At 39.0% G+C, this 27646-nt stretch overlaps 1 protein-coding gene across 2 annotated transcripts in view; it reads left to right on the plus strand.

Annotated features, from left to right (window-relative positions):
- The window catches only part of adcy2a (adenylate cyclase 2a), a 75106-nt gene that overhangs the window by 45467 nt on the left and 1993 nt on the right, over positions 1-27646 (plus strand). For both annotated transcript variants that reach the window (XM_080895547.1, XM_080895546.1), the window contains exons 5-25: positions 7498-7647; positions 10544-10692; positions 10865-10976; positions 11625-11752; positions 12113-12271; positions 12445-12577; positions 12673-12849; positions 12940-12983; positions 13179-13259; positions 13517-13586; positions 13719-13816; positions 13978-14062; positions 18132-18269; positions 19306-19425; positions 19533-19717; positions 21408-21492; positions 24585-24743; positions 25621-25767; positions 25938-26048; positions 26150-26264; positions 27344-27468. In XM_080895547.1, coding sequence (XP_080751673.1) covers positions 7498-7647; positions 10544-10692; positions 10865-10976; positions 11625-11752; positions 12113-12271; positions 12445-12577; positions 12673-12849; positions 12940-12983; positions 13179-13259; positions 13517-13586; positions 13719-13816; positions 13978-14062; positions 18132-18269; positions 19306-19425; positions 19533-19717; positions 21408-21492; positions 24585-24743; positions 25621-25767; positions 25938-26048; positions 26150-26264; positions 27344-27468 — 2571 coding nt within the window. The remainder of the gene's footprint in view (positions 1-7497; positions 7648-10543; positions 10693-10864; positions 10977-11624; positions 11753-12112; positions 12272-12444; positions 12578-12672; positions 12850-12939; positions 12984-13178; positions 13260-13516; positions 13587-13718; positions 13817-13977; positions 14063-18131; positions 18270-19305; positions 19426-19532; positions 19718-21407; positions 21493-24584; positions 24744-25620; positions 25768-25937; positions 26049-26149; positions 26265-27343; positions 27469-27646) is intronic.

Consider the following 27646-nt stretch of genomic DNA (forward strand, 5'->3'; position numbering starts at 1 on the left):
AGTCAATCAAATCAGTCTGTTCCTCCAGACATTTGTAAATGTCAGCTGTTAAGTGCCTACACACTCGTGAGAGACTGCCCAGGGGGTATTAAGTGAGAAGCAACCATGCCAACATCTTGACTTTGTCAGGTCTATTAAACTTTACAGTGTTGGCTCATTGGTGTTTTAATGAAGCGGCTTATTTATTGAACAGGAAATAGCACTTTGTTGGATCCACATTTACTTGTGGGTAATATTTAGAAGCAATAATAATGAAGCATTAGCATTTTCATCTTTTGCAAATATAATTATCTGTTTCTGGTCCTTAGAGGTGCAAAGATTACTCAGGTAGCTCAGTGTAAAAATATTCTTATTTCTTTTAGTATTTCTCATATGCCTCAACCTTATGGGAGATTAGATACTGTAGTTATCTATTGGTAGACGTACAGAGAAAGCTACTAACTAAATCTATCATTAGAGCTATTAAAACATTATTTTTTAAAACGATGCTCTTATTTCAATATTAGTGACTTCTTTGATTTTTGGGGGTACTAACGTTAATGCAATGCAGACTTTGATGTAATTAGGTCCTGTGCAACACTGAAAGTGTTCGTGTAAGCTGACCACTGTGTTTTTGTATCAAAGCTTCTCCCTTCAGACTAGGAGCAAACTTCTGATGCGCACTTTCTTAATTATTTTTGAGTACTTAAGTCATCAATAATTCATCACAGTGTTCACACTCCATTTAAGCTTTAGCTGACAGAATTTCACATAAACTACTGCGGTAGTAGCTGTTGAATATTGCATGCATTACCTGTTTTTGGAGGATGTTTTGAAGGACGGGGGGCTTCCTTTGAATTCAGATAAGGGTTTTTGCCTTTGTTAAAGATATATTACATACTTAAGTGTGTTTGTGAGGTCTAAACTGTGAGACTGGTATTTCTTGAATTCTTGAATTTCTTTGTCTCATCCTTTCAGATTGAATCATATTAAAGTTTTATGTCAGTAATACGAACCAAAAATGCAATTCTTGAGTATTTCTGTCTGTACTCAGATCATCCAGGTCTCAACGGTGTTGCATTTCACTGGATGTGATTTTCATATTGCCAAAAAAAGAAACCTCCTTTATGGTTCAATTGTGTGATTTACCTGCATTCCTGTATTTAAATTCCTGTTGACTGAGAAAAGGAGTTGAGCAGCAGTTGAGCAAAGTCAATGATCTCTCATTTGAGCCATATTCACACACGCAGTGCATCTCTGAACTTATCTCCCCCAAAATTAGCCGACAGAGAGGCATGTAAGATGCAGATATCCAGACAACAACATGTCTCCAACTTTTTATATCCTTAAAGAAAGGTCGGTTTGTGGCATGGTGAGAAAAGTGCTTGCAATAGCCCAGTGAATTCACAATCACACACTTGCCTCAGGTTTGCTGCCTCCAGCTATTTTTAAGATTTTATTGTGGGTGTTCTACTAAAAAAACGTTCATTTTTTATGTTCTTGTTTGATATTTGTGGTTGCTTTTTTGATCCTTTGTATCCTTGTTTGCTAATCATTGTGAAGACATTTGGATTGTTTACAGTGCAAGCTAAGTGAGTTATCTATTGGCACTTGTCTACACAATGACATTTATGTAAAAGAATTTTAACATCTCTAATTAGAAGTAGGCAGCCCGCACCATGGCCCTTACCATCTCACTTAAATGGAAATCTGTGAAATCACATCCATTTTCAATGCATTTTGAATTAATTTTGACACACCAACTAGGCCAGTATTTGTCTTTCTCAAGCATAGAGAAAACTCTGCATGTGTTTTGTGGATTTGGTCTAATATATGGGACCTTGTGTAATACACCGACACGAGGGTTCTTCGGAATTATGAAGAATTTGGCCCAATAGAACAACTAATGAATTTATAATACAAATGGAGTGTGATCTTGGTTCTTATTACCTGCAGTATTTCCGACTTCTTCTGCATATTTGAGTTCCTTCAGCAAGACTTTTTTTAAAAATTTATTTTCAGCTAATTATTTACAGGGCACTACGGAGTAGACAGAAAAGTGGGGAGGAGCTACAAGGGTCTAAGGCTGGGATCTCAAACTCCAGTCTTAGAGGGCTGGTGTCCTGTGTCCCTGTTGCAACCACCTGAATACAATTAGTAGGTCATTATCAGTACTCTATAGAACTTGACTGCATGCCATTTGATTCATGTTACAGCAGCTCATGAGTGAATGAACATGTTGCAGTAAAAGTACTTTTAGAAGTAAATTTTTCCAAACACTTAGATTTACTTAAATTTACTTGAGTGGGGTTAGGGGTTGCCACTTCAGCATGCAGTCAAGTTCTCTACTAATCTTATTCAGGTGTGTTGAAACAGGGACACATGGAAAAGTTTCAGGACAGTGGCCCTCGAGGACTGGAGTTTGAGACCCCTGGTCTAAGGAGTGTCTTGTTTGGTGGACTTGGAATCATGTTCGCTTTTTTGCAGATGATGTTGTTCTGTTGATTTTATCCAAACACAACTTCCAGTTCACAGTGGGATGGATTATAGTGTGAAGCAGCTGGGATGAAGGTCTTGGTTCCTCAGCTGGAAAAGAGTAGATTGCCTGTTCCCATGAGGTGCTCACAGATCTTTTTTCCTGTTTTTGTGCCTTTGTCACTGGCAGTTATTTTGTTTGTTTGTTTTTTGGTATTTGGATATTGCCTACCACCATGACTCATTTTAGGTAAATTTTAACAGTGTACAGAGCTAAAATGCTTGTGGACCTTACTGTAGTTTGATATATCCTTTCAATTCTAAGTTACTGTTTGTCATTTGTGCTTGTGGTCATTACTATTGAGGGTCTACTGAAGACAGGACCGGTGGACATCTGTCACTGATGTACAATAAAAACAAGATTCATCTGCACACTAATGTCTTTCTCTATCCACATGTCAGTAACATGACAGAAATATAACATTCAGAAAGTGAAGTTTCCTGGTTTTAGATAATCCCAGCAGGAGTCACAGCTCTTGAGATGTGATACTCACCTAACCCTGCTGTTATCTGTAATTGGGTACCACTGAGGTACAAATGACTCGCACCACCAGCCTTTATACACAACTGATATTTCAATGCAGTTTCACGGAAAAACGTGTAATAGACACGCCGGTCAGCCGTGTCCATTTCGCGCTTTGCCTCTCCAAATCGAGAATAGACACCCATGCAGAATTTGCAGTAAGTTGCAATAATCTGCAGGAACAGCAGAGGGAAATATTTTATTTCAAGCCAACGTGAAAATAATCATGGAAAAGTGTTTAAACAGACATTATTAACACAATACATATTAGCCACCAAGGTACTTCATACCTTTTTTGCTCACTACTGACTTTGTGGCTTTTAATATATTATCTCCCATTGCTGGTAATAAAATTTCTACATGCAGTAATGCAATTTCAGCATGTGTGGCTATTTCATGTTTTGGAGAGGCAAAGTGTGAAGTCGAAACGGTGGACTGATGTGTGTATTACAAGGCTTGCTGTGATGTTGGGTTGGATATTTGAGATGGGTTGTAAGTAGTCTGTGTGAGAGTCGGGTTATAGAGTAATATTTATGTTAACTTAATGTGATCTGTTGAGCACATATTACAGTTGAGTACATATTGGTAAAATATCACATACCTGCATAAAAGGATAAACTCAAATGCAAATTAAATGCACCCAGTCTTCTTTGCGTTTAGATTTCAAGTATAGTTAAAGGAAATTTAACTTTACTGACATTGCGCCTGAAAATATTCTTTTTAGTCTTCAAAGAGTACACGCCATTTGAATATATCGACCTCAGCTACACACAATAGGAAGTAATTTGCATTTAACATCAGATGTAGGTTTTGCATACTGAAAATTTCTCTGAAGTGACTTCTGGGGTTTTTTCAGGCTCTGGTGCAGCAAAGTTTATATTAACCAGCCACTAAAGATGTGCCTGAATAGATTATTTGTTAAATATGCTGGTATGATAAGGGAATTTTAAACTTGGATTTTAACCCTTCCATGCATGAATTATGACAACCTCAATCAGGATTTTTTTCTTAAGTATTTTTGATGAATAAAAATACTTAAGAAAAAAACCCCCGATTGAGGTTGTCATAATTCATGCATGACAGGGTTAAATAATAATAGTTACAATGAAACACACCACACATCTGCAGTAACATTAAACGCACAGTGGGTGGCAGGGTATGGAGTGACACATCAGTGACAAGTGTAGAGGTTTATGTACAAGTATAACGTCAACACTGACACAAATACAAGAAAACAGCCTTTGAATAGCTGTCCACCGTAGTGACCACTATGCGTGAAAGGGTTAAAATATTATATACAGTCTATGGGTTAAAGCGCTTCTATAAACCACCGTACAAAAGCCCCTGTCCATCTTTTTGTGGCTTTCTTCAGTCATTCAGTGATCTACCCTATAAAACTGTTCTACAGTACCAGATTCTGGCTGTTTTGTCAGTTTTCCCACTGACAATGGATGATGATCAACAAAGCCAAGCTTGTCCATACTATATCGTTTAGAAGAACGATATATAGAGAAAAAAAATGGGGTTTTTTGTGTTCTTTCAGTATTTTTTAATGTGCAGAAAAAAGGCCTGGCAGAGAGGAAGAGGGATGTCTTTTTGAAATACACTGAATAGATGTGAAAGTAAATCCAGACAGCAGGTCACCTCATGTACTTGGCTACTGGCCTCAATGTTTGCTTTTGTTAAATATAGAGATATGGTACATTTCTGGTGTAGTCACATAAACATTTAAGGAAGCAGCTTTCTCAATAAGGAGACAATATCTGCATAGTTTATACTATTTTCACCTCAGTATGATTCACTGCAATATTTCTTTATTGGCTCTCACTAGTTTTATAGGTATTGCTTGCCTTGGACCCTGGTTAAGAAAATGTTGATGGGGAGTCTTTTTGTGATGGATAAGTAGGAAGAGTCTGCTGCAGGTGGTTACAATTGCTTTATACTTGTGTGTGCAGCTGCCTCGTCTGCCTTTAAGCTGTCAAATAAAATACTGAATAATTTAGCATTGTAAAAAGGGTACATAGGGTTTTTTTGCTTTTGTTTGGAAAATAACTTTAAATTCAGTTTCAGCTGTTTACTAGAAGCAAAGTACAGATGTCTGCAAGCTATAAAATTCATTAGCTTTAGTTTTTGTGGTTTTTAGACATTTTTGTTTTCTTCTTGTCTGACTATTATTACTAAAATAAAACGTCCTTTTTGCAAAGGTCACCAGCTTATACTTGTGCTGTGATGTAAGTCTGTTGGGCATATTTATGTCCAAAAAGAGAGAACAATGGTCACTGTGACAGTAAGGTCAACATTATGCAGGAGAGAAAAGACACAAAGATGGAGAATAGAAGTGAAAGAGAAATAGCGAGAATGAGACAAGGCATGCAAGAGTGTGAAGGAGAGGGAGATTTCTTTTCAAGCAATGGGGAAGAACCATTAAATTATCCATTTGCTGTATAGCTGGGAAATATTAAACTCGAGGTTACCAGAGCTCCAGGGTCTTTACACATCCAAATCTTTAAACATCCAAATTGTTCCTGTAATGGGGCTTCGTGTTTAGTGCAGCCCTGCGTTTTGCCTGAAATGTGCGGAGAAATAAAGTCTTAATTCTGAGGACAGACTGCAATTTGCACTCCATGCTTATAGTGGAGAGCATCTATCCCTGTGTGTCATGGTTTGTATTGTGTGACTCTGAAGTAGGACATGCTCTATAAAAGACTTTCTTTTAAGATTTTGTTTTGTTTTGTGGTGTTTATATGTATGAAAAATTAAGACATCATTTCCAGTCTTTTGAATCATTAAAAGTAGCAGCGTAGTAAATGTCAATTCTGACTTGAGACAATTTGTCACAGTCAAAAAGGTGAAAGTTTTCTCCACAAGTTTGGCTTAACTTTGCCATACTATGTCATTTGTCTGCTGAATACAAAATGCACTCACATTGTTGAGTGAGAAAGAAAGATGTATCCAAAATATTGAAATGTTAGGCATTAAAAACGCTTTAAAGCCAGGACTTAAATTGGTTTTGAGGTAGTCTGTCAGTTATGAACTTTCATGTGTAGCACTTGATGAAATGACAATGCATTTATTCAAAATTGTAGTCTGTGTCACAGCAGCACTGTGGACTGATAAACAGAACGTGCTCCATACCAGCGGTCCCCAACCTTTTTTGCGGCACAGACCGGTTTATATCCGACAATATTTTCATGGACCGGCCTTTAAGGTATCGCGGATAAATACAAAAAAATAAAACCAGTACCAAAGAAAAGAAGATTTATTCATAACACATGGGAAAAGACCCAGGGAAACTGAGTTAAAGATAAAAATGATATAAACAAAAATAACGACAAAAAACGATAAAAACCATGAAAACCATAAATTTCACACCCAAGCCTCAACTCTCGCGGCCCGGTACCAAACGACTCCGGGGGTTGGGGACCGCTGCTCCATACCACATCCCAGCAGTCAATCTGCAGCTGATATAAAGATGAACAAATACAAATGGGAGACTGTTAAGATCTTCTTTGCTATGACTTTAGTATCAGTGTATTTAAAAATAAGATGAATTCTTTGGTTAGCGCAAAGTAGTGGACACTAAAGACATTTCTGGCATAAATGCATATTAGTACATAATATGTACTAATAATACTGATAGGTCATCTTATTAAGGATTTTACTAAATACACTTTCAATTCAATAAAACTTTATTGATCTTGAAGGTTGACCCCGAAGGAAATTGGGTTGTAAAATGTATGGGTGTAAAGATTTTGGCTTCTCATTATTGGAATAAACAAATCTAATTAAGCTTTATTGTGCTCAAAACAATCCATGTTTTAGAGCAGTTGTCTCAACTGAGCCCACCATTTGTCAAATAGTGCTTGTAGTGGCATGTGATGTTTGCTGCAACAATGCTAATTAAGTTAGAGCTTTTTGTGTGCGATCAACCTGAACTCAGGGGAGAGTCTATTTATATAGACGGGATGTAGTCACATAGGTTGCCCTTATTTGTGTTTCTTACAGGGTAGAGGCTGGGTTGCCATTGTAAAACTGAAGTGAGAGAAAATAAACAACCGAGCAGGGGCAGTATAGCGGTGTCAAATTTATCCAATGCCATTATTATCTGATTGTATTGTATTTTTCTATTTAATGTCATCAGCCGCCACAGGATGTTTCATTAAATAACTGGAAATGAAAGATGTGTATTTATATGCCACATTACCCTTGAATACAATGTAGTGCTGCCTATTGATGTCACTGCAAGATCTCACCATAGGATCAGGAACCATTGAGGAAAATATTTACTTTAGGTTGATTTTTACTTTCTTTGCTAGGCCTTCCTATAACAGGAACTATTTAATGGACTGATTCTAAATATGAGTTTAAATTCTTTATATTGTATTGTAACCACTATTTTATATATATATAGTAAAGCTTAACAACACTTTTTATTGTTATTGTTCTCTGTTCCTACCCAGATTCTGGCCAATGTTATCATTTTCATGTGTGGCAACATGGCTGGAGCGTACCATAAGCACCTGATGGAGCTGGCACTCAAACAGACCTACCAGGACACCTGCAACTGCATCAAGTCCCCAATTAAACTGGAGTTTGAGAAGAGACAGCAGGTAACGTGGTTAATAACACTTAATTAAAACACTGAAACAATGAACACCAGGCAATAAAATATTTATGATGTTGCTGTTCATTACAATAATTGTTACAGCAATGACTTTCAGATTTTAAACATTACCTCTAATTATCATTTGCTAATTTAGTAATATAGTGTAGTACAATGGCATGGGGAAATGTTGGAGCCTTGTTAGAATGACTTATCTTATAATGTAGTCTGAATATTTATGTCATGCACTCGAGTCAAACATCCCACTGCTACTTAACTCATCTTTCCTCTATTGTTCTTTTGTTTCCTATGTATTTTTATGTCATACGTACATGCTATACTTAGCGGTTCCATAGAGTATTTGAGTGTTTTACACATTTGCCTAACAAGTGAAAGATCCCCAATTTGATCCCAAGAGGAGACACAAATCCCAATGAGTTTGTGTCAGGAAAGATATGTGGTGTAAAAAAAATCTGCCATATAAAACATGCAGAGCTACCATGTGAATATGGGAACAGCTGAAAGTAGCACTTGTGTCCTGTGCTTAAAATGTCACTCTTCATATTAACACTCAAATTATTGAAATCAATCGGCTCTGGATAAATGGATTCCTTCTTATAGCACTTTTCTATTCCACCTGAGCACTCAAAGCGCGTCATTGACCCGTTCATACAATCAGTTTTATTATGCTTAAGTGCTTTCTGTTAGTATTTGAGTATCTTTGGCATGCAGACCTGAACAGCCAGGGATTGAACCATCAACCGTCCAGCTACTAGATGAACTGCTCTATCTTCTGAGTTACAACGACAGAGAACTTTGTCAGGGCTACACTGTGCAGAATGTGGGAATTGTTAATGATGTCAGTGTGTGATTATCTCAGCCTATATTGCTATAGTTGGTTTTTTTATGACAATTATCCTCATTGAGGATTAATGGTAATATTTTCTATGATTTCTTTTAAAGTGAACACACATCACTCACATTTTGGATCGTGCTAGTTGTTTTCTATTATTGATATTGTACCGGCTTGCATTGTCTTTCTCTGCATCTACCTGCAAAGTTGGAAGCGTTGAAATATAATAATGCTAATTTGTTATTAATACTTTCAAGTGGTGCAGCATCCTGTGAGATAGTATTAGCAAAGTGTTGATTAAAGCACTCTGATGTGCGACTCTGGGATCTGGCTAGCTTTTTACTACAGCTTTTGGTGAGTTATTTAGTGAGATGATGTGAATCCAGCTGCTGTTGTGAAAGCCCAGGCTTAGGGTTGAGCTGGTTTTTCATATGGTAAATGCAGGTTGTGGTGTTAGAAGTGCCACGAGGAAAGCTGAAAATGTCTAGGGTGGAGCATTTCGCAGTAGCCCTGGAGTGCTGCTGCTGCCTGTGACAGATGGTAGTAACTGTGCAGAGACACATTCCTCCTGGGCGCTCATTGCACTCATAATATATGCTGTTTGCTGCACTGCATGCTTTTATCCAAAGTGCTTTGCAGTACAGTGAGTGCATACATTTTCACTATGAGTGGTCCAAGTGGACTATGGGAATTCATCATACACCAAAATCACTGGCGGTATTCACAAGAAAAATTTCCCTCTCTTCCACATAAAATCCTCTGAGCGTGAAAAAAAGATGATGATCATTGGTTGTCACGTTTGGGCTGATATTGGATTAATTAAGCATTTCCACCCAGCTTCTCTTCACCCTAAAGGTGAATTGCTTGCTAGGTACTGTAGGTTACACTCAGTAGTCTGAGACACCTGAGAAAATAAAGGAGAAAGAAGTGAATAAATGCTGAATTTAAATTGTAAGGGCTTGCAAGAAAGTAATGAATACTTGCAATCAATTCATTTTCTGTGCCAGCAACCTAATGCATGCACTCTAGTTTAACTTTGAACCTATACATGAAATTTCATTTAGTTTATACACCTCATAGAAATTAAGTATAGTTAACACAAAATGAGTTAAACTTAAGGAATATCAATGTGTCCAGCTAGGAAGCATCAACCATTGTGAATGCTCTGGTCTGTGAGCACAGATTCCACTGAAGGACCTCATCCCACCTTCATGTAGTCTTTGGGCAAAAACATACATGAAAGATTCACTAAAGGTCATCATGGGGGCTCTGTCAGTGTTCCTCCTGTTTCTCCTTTCACAAAGGAGCAGATACTGGTCAATCATTACCCGTCTCCTGGTTTCTCAGCCATACTTTTGAAACTTTGCTGGGAGACATAACAGACCTTACCGTCTTTTAACGATTGTATGGATGCGCCACGTTGTAGAAGCTGGCCTACCTATACAACCTGAGAGGGCTGCAGATATTGTGTCATACTCCCAGTAGTGAAAAGGACGCGACCAAAAAAAGCAAAACTAGCAAAAAATCAGCAAGGAAGGAGAAGGAGAGAGCACCAGCATCTTGCAGTCACTACCTGCTAAAGCATTCCCTTTCTGGGAGTTGTCTTTTTGTTGCAGGTGAAAGTGATTCACAGTGGCATATGTTTGCTAACTGGAGTGAGTGATATTGCTGAAGTTTAACTGACTTTGCTGTTCATTTTCTAAACCTAAAATGCATGTATATTTCATGTGACCATCTGCTATCTGCTTATTCTTAGTTACAGGTGTGGGGCAATGAATCAATGTGGCCCTGAGGCAATAGACTCCACAGTTAACAGAAATAGGTTATGTTTGTGCATATGTCATATTTGCTTTGTGATTTAACCAACTACTGTACATGACCTGAATTTAACTATTTAATTTCCTCGTCACTTTGTCACATACATTTAAGTGCTTCATGGTAAAAATAAATAAAAAAGTTAATTACATAATGATCAGCTTTTTTTTCTTGATGTTTCTGACTGTCCCTGCATTACTGCTACTTCTTTTTTTCCTTTGTTTTCTGCCATTAGGAGCGTCTCCTACTGTCTCTGCTGCCAGCTCACATTGCCCGTGTAATGAAAGCCGAGATCATCCAGAGATTAAAGGGTCCAAATTTTGGCCAGATTGAAAACACAAACAATTTTCACAACCTCTATGTCCAGAGGCACACTAATGTCAGGCATGTATCTTTTTTAAATCAAATGTATTGTAGCCAAGTGGTTCTGTATTTAGGTCAAATTTACATACAGAGTAGGTACATACTAATGCATATTTTCAAATCAGATGTTTTCTAAACTGTAAAATCCATAAAATAATTAAAGTGTATCCATTACTGTTTTTTATATATCTAGCATACTTTATGCTGATATAGTAGGATTCACACGACTGGCCAGTGACTGCTCACCTGGAGAACTTGTGCACATGCTGAATGAACTGTTTGGCAAATTTGACCAAATAGCTAAGGTAAACTTTTGCCTGCTCTGCTCTTGTAATGAATTACTGTCCTAACACATGCTGATCTTCTTTAGATTAACAGAGCTTACCTCTCAAACTGCTTTACTGGAAAGTATTTTACTCGCTAGGAAATTTGTGAAGTGTGGAATTCACAAATTCTTATTCACATGTTAGAAATTCTTAAAATTTCATGTATGTCCCTGCACCCTTGAATCATCCATGCCAGTCAAACAAATGTCTTTGAATGAAAATATTGCATGCTAAAATTAGCCCTGCAGCATTCAATGAGGCGTAACACTGATTATAACCAGCTTTTAATGCAATGTCATGCAAAATGTTTACATTTAGTTTGCTCTAATGTTTTTTTAAAATTCCTGCAAACACCTTGTACTCAGTTATTTGATGGTTAGACACCATACAGTTTGTGCTGAAAGTGTCCTAGATAGAAGATAGATCTCAGTAGTTTTCACTTTCACTGTATACATAAGTTTCTGTCACTGATATTTATCAAACAAACTGATTTCAAAAAGTAAAAAGATTGTTTTTATTTATAATTCACACCGTGTTCTAGCTTTTGGAAGCAGGGTTGTAAATGAACATTTTGATATTTACCTGACCTTTTGTAGCAGAGACTATATTTCACCCTTCTATATGCAGGAAAATGAATGTATGCGGATCAAAATCCTTGGTGACTGTTACTACTGTGTGTCCGGCCTGCCAGAGTCACTGCCGAACCACGCCAAAAACTGTGTAAAAATGGGTCTAGACATGTGTGAGGCCATTAAGTAAGTGCTGCCATGGAGTAAAATTGTTTTTCCAATTTCATTTACTAGAGTTCAGCCTGGTGAATGAATCACTGATGTCAAAAACATGTTGTGACGATCTTCAGATTGTTAGTGTGGTTACTGGAAAACAGAAATAAGTATTAACATACTGATTAGCAGACCTGCAATGAAAACAAAGGACTAATTGTTGTTGCTGTTTTCCGCTTTTTTTAAGTACTTTTCACTGTTTAGTTTTAGTTTTTTTTAAGCAGCATATATTGTATGTCACAGAGTTAGGCTTGTTTTCTGACAGGCTAGATGGCATGCATTGTTTTTTTCCTGCTCCACATTAACAAAACACAACTTTTTGATGTATGACAGGAAAGTACGGGACGCCACAGGGGTTGATATCAACATGCGTGTTGGTGTGCATTCTGGGAATGTCTTGTGTGGTGTCATTGGACTTCAAAAATGGCAGTATGATGTCTGGTCACATGATGTCACACTGGCCAATCACATGGAGGCAGGTGGTGTACCAGGGTAAGTGAGAAGCATATAAAAACTGTAAGGCATTTGAATTTCAAAACAGGAAATTATGTCGCTAATTCATATTTTGCCTGGACCAGTGTTGTCTGGCTTGTTGTTTGCTAAATGTCCAGATATATTGTTAATATACACAGGAAACCATTCTTTTATCAAATGTTCCCTTTAAGGCGAGTCCACATCACTTCAGTGACACTGGAACACCTAAATGGTGCCTATAAGGTGGAAGATGGGGATGGACAAGAAAGAGATCCTTACCTGAAGGAACATGGAGTCATCACATATCTGGTCATTAACCCAAAGGTATCACACACATGTCAGATCCAGTAAACGAGAATATTGGACACAGAAGAAAACGCATCAGCATGAGAATTCAAACACGAAACATGTTTGTCCAGGTCGAGCGGCGGAGCCCACAGCATCATTACCGACCCAGAAACACTCTAGATGGAGCCAAGATGAGAGCCTCTGTCAGGATGACCCGCTATCTGGAGTCATGGGGAGCAGCGAAGCCCTTTGCCAACCTGCACCACAGAGACAGCATGACTAATGAGAATGGGAAGATCAATACTGCTGTGTGTAATTTCTTTCTGGACATGTTTTTTCTTGTTTGTCAGTTAATCTGTAGCTGCTAACTTGTCTCTCTTCTCTTGCACTGTGTTTAGGACGTGAAGATGGGGCAGTATCACTTCCAGAGAAGATCAGAAAGGCAAATTACTCATATTATAGCTCCGCACGATTTCGTTTGACAGGATTATCCTCATCTCTTTTTATATTATAAGGACAGCCAAGAAAATGTTTTGATAACATTTTTTTTTTTTGCTTTAAGCTTTAAAGTGTGAGTCACTAATGCTATGTGAAAATAACAGATATCTTGTCTCTTACATTTTGTTATCCATTAAAGGACCAAGTCTCAGAAAAAACGGTTTGAGGAGGAGCTCAACGAGAGGATGATCAGGACTTTTGATGGGATAACGTCACAAAAGTATTATTACATACATATAAACATGTATTACTCGTGTTAATATACTCTAAGAACAGACTAGCATATTGTAGATTATCCTACTGCAGATAAGGTCGTGTTTTCTAATAGTACAACTCAATGAACGTGGCTGTGTTAAAACACAATATGTTAATTTATTCATGCCTATATTCTTAGTACTTTAATCTTAATTTAGTTTTCATTTACTTAATGTTCTTTTCTTTTAAATCCACTCTATAACACTGCGTTTATGCTTCCAGACAGTGGCTGAAGTCTGAGGACATTCAAAGAATATCGCTGTTCTTTCACAACAAATCCTTAGAGAAAGAGGTAAGAGGCTTTAGAAGCTGTAAATCTTGTAAGTTACATAAATTTGTCATGTCTAAGTTGAGAAATTTCTTGGAGTAGGATTTAAACGTCTTTTTTATAATGCCTAACCATTTTTTTTCTTAATCTTTTCAGTACAGAGCAACAAACTTGCCGGCCTTTAAATACTATGTCACCTGCGCCTGTTTGATCTTTTTCTGCATTTTCATTGTGCAGATTCTGGTCTTGCCTAAGTATGTGCATTTTATATTTCTTTATATTAGAACTGAAAACATTTTAAATCAATGAGATGGTTTCAGTATGGCGGGTTTGTGTGGTCATTTTGGGGACAACTTTGTTTGGTGGAACAGATTAAACTTCGTTTCAGAGTTTAAACATTCAACTTTTTTTGCAGGACAACAGTCTTGGGAATATCCTTTGGAATGGCTTTTCTCATCCTTTCCCTTATCCTCTTTATATGTTTCATTGGACACCTCCTGGTGAGTAGTGTCTTTATGCAAAGTCAATTCCTCCAGGCATCTTTGTACTTGGTCTTTTCACATCAGCGGATAGGCCTGCTGTTTAATGTAGCCCTTGTGTTCTTAATGTTTATCCTAATGTCATTCCAAAGGCACACGAGTGATCCAAGCGCCTCTCTGGTCAGCTTAACAGCCCATTAAGTGACCCTTAAGTCAACACAAGTGCCACTTTGGTGTAGCTTTGGGGCAATGGTCCAGAGCACACCGGTTATTCTGTATTATTTCCCAGGTGCCATTTACATGCACAGATGCAATCATCAAATTTTACGCCACACATTGTCATCATCCTGTTTCTAGTGGAATGATTTGTTTCAGGAAATCATTACAGAAAATTTGCACTTTGCAATCACAGAAAATACACCGGTGGGAGTGTGAAAGTTCTAGAAATCACTAACAAAAGTAAAGCAATGTAAGTGCATGTTTAATACATTTGTTCCTGTCTTGAAAACAACATGAAAATATAAGGCAGCTGTTCTCAGGATAAATCTACCGTTTCGGTGGAGTGAAGGGCTAGATTATCACAAACTTTTCCACTGTATAAAAACTGTACAGCTGACCTGTATAATGTGTAGACCCCCCCCCCCCCCCCCCCCCCCCCCGCCCCCAAAACAAAGCATTACTGTATTCATCAGGAGATCCTTATTTTGTCTTCTGTGTGAGGCTGCGGATATTTATTAAAGTCAGTATTACGCTGGTCTGTTTCATTTACATTAATACTTGTGTTTTCACAGGCATTTTAATATGACATGTAATGAAATGACATAAAAAACTGAAGGTACTATAAAATTTTATAGGCCACGGGTCCATGCAACCTCACTCATTCTTTGATGGCTTTAATTCTTAGTAAGTGTGCATCAGCTGCTGGTTCTGACCTCGGCTCCCCGTGGATGTCGCTGAACTCTTTAAAGACAAAACTAGAAAAACACTTTATAAACAACCTGTTGCCTTTATATCGGAATTGTTTGGCATTGCTGGTTCGTGCTCTGTTTCATGTTGTGTCATGAAAATGTTTGCGTATTGGGAAATTTGCAGTATCACAGGAAGATGCTTGCAGGGCTACTGTGTAATAACACAGAATCAGCCTACGGTAAATTTTATGATTCCTTTTGTCAGACCACATGTCAAATACCTCATGTGAGTTAGATAAACTAAATATGATACAATTCCACATTTAAATAATACTTATTTATAATTTCTTTCCTGGATTGGAAGCACTGAACATCTTTGACCAGTCAGTTTTTGTTTTTTTACCTATTTAGACTTAGCCTTTTTTAGTCGCTGAAAATAGCTTCTGTTTATTTAGAAAATTAAATATATATATATAAAAACAGAAATACAAAAAAGGGAGACCTCTTTGCTTTAAGAAATCTTTGCCGCAGAGTCTTTTATCTTAAGTAGCAAAGTTATTTAAAAGTGACTAATGTGAGTGCTTACATAAGATTCAGTCTCTTACATTGATCAACTTGAAATGCTTTCATTTCACTTCATTCATCATTTACATTTAGGTTCTAAGATAAGATAAGATAAGATAGAACTTTATTAATCCCTCGGGTGGGTTCCTCTGGGAAATTCGACTTCCAAAAAAAGCACAGCAACGACCGAAGTTACAGTTACAGAATTGTTATATATATATATATTTACACACACACACACACACACACACACACACACACACACACACACACACACACATATATATATAAATACAGAGACAAATATAAATAAAATATACAAAGGGGATAAATAGAATAAATAGGAATAAAAAATAAAAATACAAGTGAATTGCACATTTCAAGTATTGAGTCTATTGCACTGTTGACTATTTACAAAAAGTATTGCACAAGGTATTGTACAGTGAGGTGCAGAGGCACTACAGCTTAGTTGTTCCCCCCTCCTTTGTCCTCCTGTTTCCCCTCCCTCTCCCCTCCAGAGAGGAGTTAAACAGTTTGATGGCGTGTGGGACAAAGGAGTTTTTAAGTCTGTTAGTTCTTGTCTTGGGGAGAAGCAACCTGTCACTGAACAGACTCTTCTGGTTGTTTATGGCCGTGTGCAGAGGATGCCCAGCATTGTCCATAATGTCCATCAGTTTCTTTAATGTCCTTTTCTCTGCCACTGTCACCAGAGTGTCCAGCTTCATGCCGACCACAGAGCTAGCCCTCCTGATCAGTTTCTCCAGCCTGGATGAGTCCCTCTTTGCTGTGCTGCTCCCCCAGCACACCACAGCATAGAAAAGTACTCCAGCAACCACCGACTGGTAAAACATCCTCAGGAGCTTCCTGCAGATGTTAAAAGACCTCAGCCTCCTGAGGAAGTACAGTCGGCTTTGGGCTTTTTTATACAGGTGCTCTGTGTTGCATGACCAGTCCAGTTTATTGTCCACCCACAGCCCGAGGTACTTGTACTTGTTGACCACCTCCACCTCCTCCCCCTCTATCTGAACCGGCAGTGGACCTGCTCTAGACCTCCCGAAGTCCACAACCAGTTCCGACACCCGCCTTGTATGCAAACTGTAGTGGGTCCTGGGCATGTTGTACCTGTGGTCGGAGGAGGTTGAGGAAGAGCCGCTCTAGAGTCTTCATAAGATGTGACGTCAGTGCCACCGGTCGGAAGTCATTCAGCTCATTGGGCCGGTTCTTTTTGGGGACCGGGACGATGCAGGATGTCTTCCATAGGGCGGGCACTCTCCCCAGTCGCAGACTGAGGTTGAAGACTCGTTGTAGCGGCTCCCCAAGTTCAGCAGCACACGTCTTTAGCATCCTAGGACACACCTTGTCTGGGCCTGCTGCCTTTCTGGGGCGAAGCTTCCTCAGTTGCCTCCTGACCTGATCCACTGTGACACTGGGAGATGTTTGGGAGGAGGGGAGGGGGGGAGATGTCTTGCTGCTGAGAGAGGGATTGGAGGAGGGGGGTGTCATGGTGTCAGGAAGGGGGGGAAGCGAGGGAGGCAGGAGAGTGGGGAGAGGACTCTGTAGTGAAGGTGAGGGTGAGGGTGGGGGGGTTGTGGGCTGGTCAAACCTGTTGAAGAAGTTGTTAAGTTCGTTTGCCTTCTCCACAGTCCCCCCCCTCCTCTAGGCATCCAAATAGCTGTTCTAACAAAATGGTCCACAAATATCTTGATTTCAGACCAAAATGATTGCCTCACTAACTCTACATTTCCAATTTTCCCTGTGGTATAAAATAGTCTGCCATCCTTAGTATATTGCAATTTACATCTCTGAGCTATTTAAATGTGACATCCACTCAGCCCTAGTGATGCTCCGATATTTGCTCTGAGATAATCAAGTAAACGATTTGGGTTCTCGCTCTCATTGCTTCACAATGGAACAAACTGTCTGTAACTGACCTGGCACAGGAAGATTTCAATAAATCTTTGATAATAAACAGTAAACATTAAGTATAAAGTGGCTATGTTGTGCTGCCGGGGTTAGACATGAGGTGCATGATTGCACAGTCTCTGTTGCTCTAAAGTGACTCTAAATAATATTAGTTTCCTTTTTGAACCAGGGTTTGAATCTAGTTAATATCCCATTTTGTCATTATTTAATTATAATAATAACAAAAGAAACACAGGTACTATTACAAGTAGTTTCTAATAAAAATGATTATTGTTGATCATTTCTAAACAGTGTTGTTCATGATAAAGTCACTTAAAGTTGTAATTTTGCAGCTCTGTTATTTCATTTGTGTTGAAATTAAAATGTTGGAATTAATTGCTATGAACTTAAGTGGAACCCTCTCCATCATTATATGGCTCTCGGAATTTTTCCTTTGCCCTGCTGAGGAAATACAGGTTAATCAGAAAGTGTTGCTTCTGCGTCTGAACTTATGTTTAGTTTAGTTTGTGTCACACTAGTTATCTTTAGTCAACAAAAGCAATGAATTTGCTCTTTAGCACTTGGTTGTTGAGATTATTGTAACTAGCTTGTCCATCGTTGTGGCTTCCTTTGCATGTGACATATTTGTGACATTATATCCCAGCTCTTTCATACCTTATTGCATTTGTGTGTTGTGTGTCTACGTGTTCCTGCAGCACTGCAGTAAAAGCACCTCCACTTCTTGGATGTGGTTGCTGAGGTCATCAGTTATTATTGCCAACAAACCATGGCCCCGCATCACTCTCACCATGACAACCACAGCTCTAATACTTATAATGGCAGTCTTCAACATGGTAAGCTTTTTCTATGTGCAGGTACTACACTGAGGGAGTGGGACCACACCTTTCAGGCTTTACGAGGAATATATATAGCAGTCCTTCTGATAACACATCTCCTATTTGTAACTGCAGCATAATTAGAAAGTAAAATGCGGCATGTTATCTCACAAAAATAAATGGGCTTCTTTAAAATTATATTCTTAACAACCTTGCAGAATACAAATGAATAATATAAAAATGATATCTTCATTTACTGCAGCAAGAAGCAAGTCAGTCATCATGTTTAGAGCCTGTGGAAAATATTATGTAGCATTCATTAATATGCCCTTCCCCTCCCCTCTTCCTTTTTTCTTTTTTTTCTTGCTTGTAAATTAAGCCTGAAAAATATTTAACTACAGAGCAAATATCTTGCATTGTTTCTTTGCAGTGAGTCTATCAATTGGCTCCTAAGACCAGAAGATTGTTTACCCAGCATTTCATAAAAGTGCCAAAACAATTTGCGTGCAGTGATGACTGAATGCTGTATTTAACATTTACATCGTTGATTTTCTATATTTATTTTCCGATTTATCTGATTGAGGTTTATTTTTGTAGACAAGGAAGCCCATCAAAACATAAAGCCTCAGACAAAGGTGGGATGGAAGCCTGAGGCTTGAAAGGAAGCTGCGTGATAAAGCACAATGTCAGGACCCTGGTTTAGACCTTCACACAAATCGATTCCAGAGATTATAATCGTATTTTGCGTCTGACTTGGGTCAGTCGCTCAGGGCGTATGAACCAAATTAACCTGGCTTTGCTCAGCGGGGCAGCCAATCCTCATTTTATCCTGCAGGTTCACTTTAAACGACGTTGTTGAATGCTTGTCACTATTGGCCTCTTATCTAACAAGATTCTATTTTCCTCCTGCAAGTCTAATGCAGACTACTTCATCTTGTCCCATGCTGATGTGCAAAGAGGCAGGCAGAGAAAGCGTATTTATAATTTGCATGACAATTCCCTGGATTGTTTTCTGTGGTCCTGAATTTCTGTTGACTTTGTGTTTTTCTTCTAGTTCTTTTTGGAAGACAGCGTGCTGCCTCCAGTTCCTAATTACAATTCATCCAATGAAACACTGTTTTACAATAAAGAGGAACTAATCACCCTCTCTGGGAAAAACAATTTCTACCTTCCTGTAAGACAAACATCGTCATCATCATCATACTTTATTCAGAAATTTGTTACTTTAGGTTTTTGTTTTTCTACAAATTTTCAGTTACTCCTCCTCCTCCTTCTGTATAGTATTTAATTTACAGTTGCATCCTGGGCCTGATCTCCTGCTCAGTGTTCCTGAGGATAAACTACGAGCTGAAGATGATTATCATGTTGACAGCAGTTGTGGTCTACAATGTCATTATCCTACAAACACATGCCTCTCTGCTGGACGAATACAGCAGATTTCTGTACGAGACCGAAAGCCTTGACAGGTAGGCTTAAAGTGAAAAACAGGAACACTTCGGGGGGAGCATGAGATGGATGAAAACAGTCAAAGAGGGTTAGGAGACTGTGATGGTAGCCCGAGGAGGAAGTTCTGAGCAAACTGAGAAATGGTAAATTATATTTTTTTGCAGCTATAAGGCATGCTACGATAAAAGAGGAGGTGAATGGGTTAGCTTAAGATTTTATAGCAGTAAAATGTTAATGCACCACTTATTCACTAGGGAAGTAGACAACTGCTTTAGAGTTAAAATCTATATTTAAAAAGTCAGAGACCAAGCTTCATTGAATAGTTTCCCTATGTGCCATGATGCACCCACCCATGCAGAAAGAAAAGGAAAAAGCTAATCATGCTATGATAGGAAGTGCCAAACTTTATAAGAACGAGTGTCTATATATAGATAGTATATAAGAATCAATTAAACATGATGTAGTATGAGAACTATGTTTTATGAGTTACTGTTACTTCTTGTAAAATAAATGGCACCAAAATGTTTCTGCTTGTTTCTATGTCTACTCATGTTAATTTGAGACATCACAAGGCATCAGAGGCGCTCCCATCTTTCAGGATGTCACCCAGTATTTGATGAACTCAGACTTGCCATCATAGTATTAAATGGCTGTTATTATTTAACTCATGCAAAGGAAGTTTTTGCTCTGTCCCCCAAGTCACAGCTGAGCTGAGCTGCTAAGAGAGACTATAGAGATGTTGGGACATTAAGAGACAAATCTTCCCCCATAGATGAGCATAACTGAATTAACCCTTACAGATTATGACATCAATTGTAATTTCACTAGAAAATATGGATTTCGTCTGAGCTGGAAGACAGGTTTTTGAATGTAATTTCTAACAAATTTTTTTTGACGTCTAAAGCATCATTAGCTTCTTCTTTGTGAGCAAATAAATGTCAGCAGATGTCTAAATTGTCTGATTTCCCACCAAGGACGGCACTTTTCTGTCTTGTTATGGGCGTTACTGTCCCGGACTGTAAAACTGATAAATCTGAAAAGTTTTGATAATTTTTCTAGTTGGAAAAATCTTAACAGCTGTTATTTCTTTAATTAAAAGAAGAAGAAGAATCACAGCTGCAGTGCGTCTACTTTTCATCTCCAGTTTTTACTGGAGATAAGATTAAGAGTAAAAATGTAAAATGTGCTTCCTTATATTAGAATGCAGGTCTTTTGACAGTTTAAATGTTTTTAGCATCAGCTTTCATCCAATATGCTTTGGGCTTGGACTGTGTGGGAGTCTACGTTGATAAAACCTTGCTTTTTATGATAGTGGAAGACTGAAGTTTTATATTCAAGAGTTTGTGCAGAGCTGTATCTCTGAGGATCATGAACACTTGCTTTTTTTTTTCCTTCTTGAGAAATGTCTCTAGTCGATACACCCTTGCAGGAGGGCTAACCCCCCTCCGAAACGCATCCAGTAAACAAGCTCTTGTCACAGCAAAGCAGAAGCGACAGTCTTAATTAAGTGACAGGTTGGAATAAAACGCTCTGCTAGACATCTCTACTGACTGCAGTCAAAAATCCCCTTTCTCATCTATAACTTTTAGTTTTCTAGCCCTCTTTTGCTGTTCTATCTTTTTTTTGTTGTTGTTGTTCAGTCGCATTTTATTTCTGTCTTTATCTTTTTCTTATCTTACAAAAACATTTGTCTATTTTTTTCCTGCCCAGACCAGGAGTTCTCAAAGACCTGAAGACTATGGGCTCTATATCCCTCTTTATCTTCTTCATCACTCTGCTTGTGCTTGCCAGGCAGGTAAGTCTAAGCTGTAATAGTCTGAATGGCGTTGTCATCGGTCTCCTGCTGCACAGTTTATCGCTAAAAGAAAAGTAGTTTTCGTCTGTGTGCCATTATTACACCATCATTGGACTTTTTCCATTCTTTTTAGCTGCGGGTTTTGGATGTTGATGGAAAGTTATTTTTACTGTATTTGCAAAATGTAAAAAACCAAAAAAAATCCTCTGATTTAGAAATTTTCCCATGTGATGTGTTCTTACCAGCTGCTAGCTTAGTCTTTTGAAGCATGTTGAGAGCATTGCTAAGCTTTAGCCTTATCTTTTACCTACCTTCCTTTAGATTCTTTGACCCTTAATGGTCTCTCATAGATTAACACATTTTAATGCCACTAATGTTTTACGTGACTCATTTCTTATATGTCACAACGGCGATGCTTTGGATGATTATAAATGCAGACAAATTTGTAGCTCTGATGCTGCTGGTTCTGCCTCTCTCTCTGTATCTCTTTATTATCTCAGAGCTTTGTGAGGAAAAAACAGTGGCTCTCATTTATCTTCTAAGTGAAAATCAATCAGTGAACTTGGTAGAAATAGAAATGGTTAAGCTTTTTGGCTGCTGTGACACACTGAAAGAGAGGCATCTTTAGACCAATTTGTGTAACCTCCCTCAGTCACTCAGGGGCAGCGATTTACATCAGCAAGTCTGCTGTTACTCAGATGTAATTTGAGATTTAGTAGTGAGAGAGAAACCAGAGGCTGGAGAGTAACATGTTCTTCTGACTTGTTTGGGGGTTCTGCTGAATTGTTCGTACTAGAATTGGAGCATCGTATTTGTACAGCCCGAGGCCTGTACTATATGACGAAGGATTTTTTGCTTAGGGAGGTAACCTATACACTTAAAGTGCAATGGAGCAGGTTATGTTTAAGATGAACAAATAAACAGCTACATCATTACTTCCTATTGACCACCGAGACCTTGATGCTAAAAGCGTCTAAAGAGTGTTTTTTCACCAGTATTTTGCGTAAGAAATGCAGATTCTTTTTTTTTGTTATACATGTACACAGTATATCATAAATAAAGTATATTACTTTGCATAGGTTAGAATAGTGTCACATTCAGGATTTTGTCACTCAGGGAGAGTAGGCATGGTCAAAGGAATATTGCTGTTTCATTTTTAAATGGGATGGAGCTGATCACCTGGGCTCTACTGTGTACTGTCAGCAAGGCTGCTGGAAATGGTTTTCACTGTGGATGCTGTGGATGTCCTGAAAAGCTACGACAGAACTGGATACTGACACTTAATCAATTTTCCTGTAGACTCCTGTTGGTGGCCGCAACAACACCACGCCAACGGACTCTGTTCTGGACCGTTCTCTTCAGCTGGGTCCACGTCTTTCCGGCGCCCTTCACTTCGCTCTCGACAGATCTTCTCCATGTCTGTTTGGGTCTCCCCACTCTCCTTTTCCCTTGAAGGTTCCAGTCCAGTGCTTGCCTTGTGACGTTGTCTAGTGGTTTTCGAAGTATGTGGCCTATCCAGCCCCATTTTCTCTTCTTGATGTCTTGATCAACTGGGTTCTGGCTGGTTCCCTTCCACAGGTCTGTGTTTGAGATCTTCTCAGGCCATCTGATGTTGACGATGTGTCGCAAGCACTTGTTGATGAAAATCTGTATCTTGCTGGTAGTGGTGTTGGTCACTCGCCACGTCTCGGACCCATACAGGAGGACTGCTTTCACGTTTCTGTTGAAGATGCAGATCTTGCTGCGCTGAGATAAGGCTTTGGAGTTCCAGATGGGTCGCAGGGTGTTGAATGCAAGCCTTGCTTTGTTGATCCGGCTCCTAACGTCTTCATCTGTGCCGCCATCACTGTTGACTATGCTTTCTAGGTAGACAAAGCGGTTGGTTTCCACCAAGTCTTGTCCCTGTAGCTGCAGTGGATGTTCTTGTCGGTTGTTCAACCGCATCACCTCCGTTTTTCTGACATTGATCTTCAGGCCGGTCTTTTCTGCCTCCTCAGCGAGCCGTGTAAGCTTGGACTGTGCATGTTGCTGCTTATGGGACAGAAGGCTGATATCGTCTGCAAAATCCAGGTCCTCCAGCTGTTTGGTGAGGGTCCACTGGATGCCGGTGTTGCTGCTCTCTGTGGTTCTTCTCATGATCCAGCCCATGACGATCAGGAAGATTGTTGGTGACAGCATGCAGCCTTGCCTCAGTCCAGTTTTCACTGCGCAGGGGTTGGTCATTTTTCCATTGTGGATGATCCGGCAGGACGAGTCTTCATAAAGCTGTTGGATGATGTTGATGAGCTTCTGCGGGATTCTGTAGTACTGCATCAGTTTCCACATGGTCGTCCCTTTAGCTAAATGCGCTTTTCAGAGAGAGTTAAATGTATTTGAAGAATACAAATTACTGAAGTAGTTGTCTCTACCATAAGGTGTAATTATATCTGCACCATAAATAATAAATTCTATTTATTAATATCTAAAGTGTTACATGCGCTTCTGATTTGTGTACACACAGTTTTTAAATTACTGCCTCTATTTTTGTTGCTGGCTGTAACATGTGGTAATATCTGTGCTGTCCAATCCGGTCATCTGCAGTGCTTGATCATAATTGTCCCGTCCTGCGAGCACGTTTTTCCTTGGTTGGTCATTTTTATTTACCAGATCAGTTCACTGCATATGACAATTAAACAGGATTGACTAGAGTTGCCATCACAGACTACCTGAGGTGTGAGTGCTGAAGAAAAGGAAAAAAAAAAATCAATCCCATCAGAGCCTTTAATTCTACCTGATCCTGGAACATTTTATTCCACTTGTCCTTCCTGATCTTGGGCTCTGAAGAAGGCCTTGTTATTACACTGGTGAAGTAACTACATCATTTAAGCAAAGCTGCAAAAATCACTGGGTCAGTCTTGTCTGCCTTGACCAAAAGTCATACTGTATGAGGTTTTTGTAAATGTGCCTAAATTCTTGCATTTTTGTACATTTCATGTCCTAAGGCTTGTTGGTGTCCATATTTGTGGCTGTTTCTGTTTTTCTCTGTGACTTCTTGGAAGAAAGCTGTACAGCTATACCTTCAGTCTCTTTACCTCTGTGTCCTCTTGTAACAGAATGAATATTACTGTAGGTTAGACTTTCTCTGGAAGAACAAGTTCAAGAAGGAGTGTGAGGAGATTGAAACCATGGAGAACCTCAACCGCGTTTTGCTGGAGAATGTCCTGCCCGCGCATGTCGCAGAGCACTTCCTGGCCCGTAACTGGAAGAATGAGGTAGGAATTTATAATCTGTGGTGTTTTTTATAATAATAACTAATGTAAATGTAACATTATCCAGATTTTATTTTCACAATAGCTACAGGACTAATGAATGTAGAATTACACAGAGGACTTCAAAGTGCTTGTTTATGTGCAAAGTTCTTTTGCGTTCATTCGCTGATGCATCAGAAAAGAAGGATGTTTAATTCAGGATATCAAGACACAATTGTCAAATGCAAAATATTGAATACACTGTTTTAAAATGTGTGATTAATTTAAACTGAAATATTCATTGGTTGTTTATTAAAATAATAAGGGCTAAAGCTCAGATTTTTATTTTGAAAGTGCAAACTTTAAATGAACCTGACACTTGTTTTGTAGTGTGACAGTATGATGCCTCGCATGACTCATTCATCGCTGTAAATCCTGTTACATCCCCTGAAGTTTTAGATCTGAGGGAGTTCAGAGAATGTGGCATCCTGGAGGTCATGTAAGATTAAACAGGAGAGCAGCATCTGCTGCAGAAATCCTGAGTGACGAGTCAGCAGTTGACTTCATTTCTGTTCTTGAACAGGGTCCAAGAACAAGATGCTCTAATGAGATTTAAAGCAACTGTTTGTTGTTTTTTTGGATGGTGGTTTGGGTGATTTGCCTCCTTTAATTTGTCAATTATGTTTCATGTGCTGCCCAGTGATTGATTTTTACTTGTGAAGTTTTTTTTAGGTCTGAATAAAACACAGAAACCCCCCAATATGCGGTGCAGATCCCATATTTGTCTTTCAAAATCTCTTCATCTGTAATTTATCAGTTTCATAACAAATTTTACAGCATTGTTTTGCACCTGCACAAGCTAACGACTCCACTCTGTCTTCTGCTTCTCTTTGTCATGCAGGATCTGTACCACCAGTCCTACGACCTGGTGTGTGTCATGTTTGCCTCTATCCCAGACTTTAAAGAGTTCTACACTGAGTCTGACGTCAACAAAGAAGGATTAGAGTGCCTCAGGCTCCTCAACGAAATCATTGCTGACTTTGATGAGGTAAATACCCAGATCACCACAAAAACAGACAGAAACCGTGATACCATTGCACTGCTTGACTCAGTGAAGAGCATTGCTTTTTACAGATTCATACAATTAGGTTTTATTGTCTGTGCTGCTATAAATTTGGGTTTTATTCAGTTGAGCTGTGTTTGTATTTCCATGTGTAGTTGCTTTCCAAACCGAAGTTCAGCGGTGTGGAAAAGATCAAGACCATTGGCAGCACTTATATGGCTGCTACTGGGCTGAACACATCGCCAGGGCCTGAATACACATCACAGGTAGGCCCATTACAAAGACATCATCATTTTTGTGTGACTGCCGTATGCACATTATGCAAGAACCTAATGTGTTTCTAGTTGTGCTTTTTTATGTTTCCCAGGAACATGACAGGCAGTATATGCACATAGGGACCATGGTAGAGTTTGCATTTGCCTTGATGGGAAAACTGGATCTTATCAACAAACACTCGTTCAATGACTTCAAACTCAGAGTTGGTGAGTTATGCAGAGAAGCTGAAATGAAATACAAAGTAATGTATATAATATTTTATATATACAGGACTACACTGTAATCGTTCACATATTTAAGTGTACTGACCTCACATGAGAATTGAAAATGAGTGGTTTAAACTGATTAATTAAATTCCACAGCTCGTTTCAGGTAAATGACATGATGTAACAAGATACTATCACTGCAGTGGGAGTTTCATTCCTTGTTGCCGCCTTCTCGTTATGATATTTTCTGGAATCCCACTTCTAGAGTTTTGTATGAAAAGCAGGAATCAGCTTGACTGCAATACATCCAAAATTGCACTGTCATGGAGCCTCTATGCATCCCTTGTTTGTGTAGAGTTCCTGTAAGATGTAGAGTGCACAGATGTCTGAAAAAAACAAGACTAACGCTTATTTATGCAGTAAGACTAAAATAAGAGGTAGAACAGCAGGAAGGCATACTCCAGCTCCCTCTGTGCAATAAGAGTCAGAGTTCGATACCTTCAACCTGTGTCTTAAGATCTCAGCATGGGATGCACCATTAACTCAGCAGTGTGCGTGAGTGACTGTACATCCCTGCTGCTTCCAGATGGGGCTGAAAATGCTCCATGAGAGAGCCGTACACACCCTCACCCACTGGGACTGGACCGAACCAGTAGCTGTGAGACTGTATGCGCCTCCTGCACACTTGAGCAGATTGCAATTTCCAACAATCTGGAGACTGAGTCAGAAGCTCAGTCAAAGAGAGGCCCAGTGTCATCTCAGTGCTGCGAACAGCCTCCAGACTGCTGGGGATTAAGAGTTGAGCTGCATTTAGCTCGCCCTCTGTTTCATGTTCTGATGAAATCTTGTGAAAAGCTTTGTTCGTTCTCAAAGCAGTAGGGTTCCTGCTCAAGTCGGCTTTGAGCAGCACTCAATAGTTAATCAGTGGCATCAACATTTGATTTTGATACATTTTCAACAAGTAGGAAATCTAAAAAAGCAGTTTATATTTGTAACTATAAAATAATAAGGTAATTCCAAATGAATGGCAGCAATAGGGACACTGTCTGAAAGGTTTACTAAAATGTTTCCTTTGTCAGGTATTAACCATGGTCCAGTGATAGCTGGAGTCATTGGGGCCCAGAAACCCCAGTATGATATCTGGGGAAACACTGTGAATGTAGCCAGCAGAATGGACAGCACCGGAGTCCTGGGGAAAATACAGGTAAATGATTTGGGGAACGTTTGAGTTTAATGGTAAATGGTAAATGGCCTGCATTTGTATAGCGCTTTTCTAGTCCATAGGACCCCAAAGCGCTTTACACTACATTCAGTCATCCACCCATTCACACACACATTCACACACTAAATTAAAGACATAAATAAAATTAAAAAAAACCCCA

The sequence above is a fragment of the Rhamphochromis sp. 'chilingali' genome (genome assembly GCF_963969265.1).
Source record: "Rhamphochromis sp. 'chilingali' genome assembly, chromosome: 11".
NCBI lineage: Eukaryota > Metazoa > Chordata > Actinopteri > Cichliformes > Cichlidae > Rhamphochromis > Rhamphochromis sp. 'chilingali'.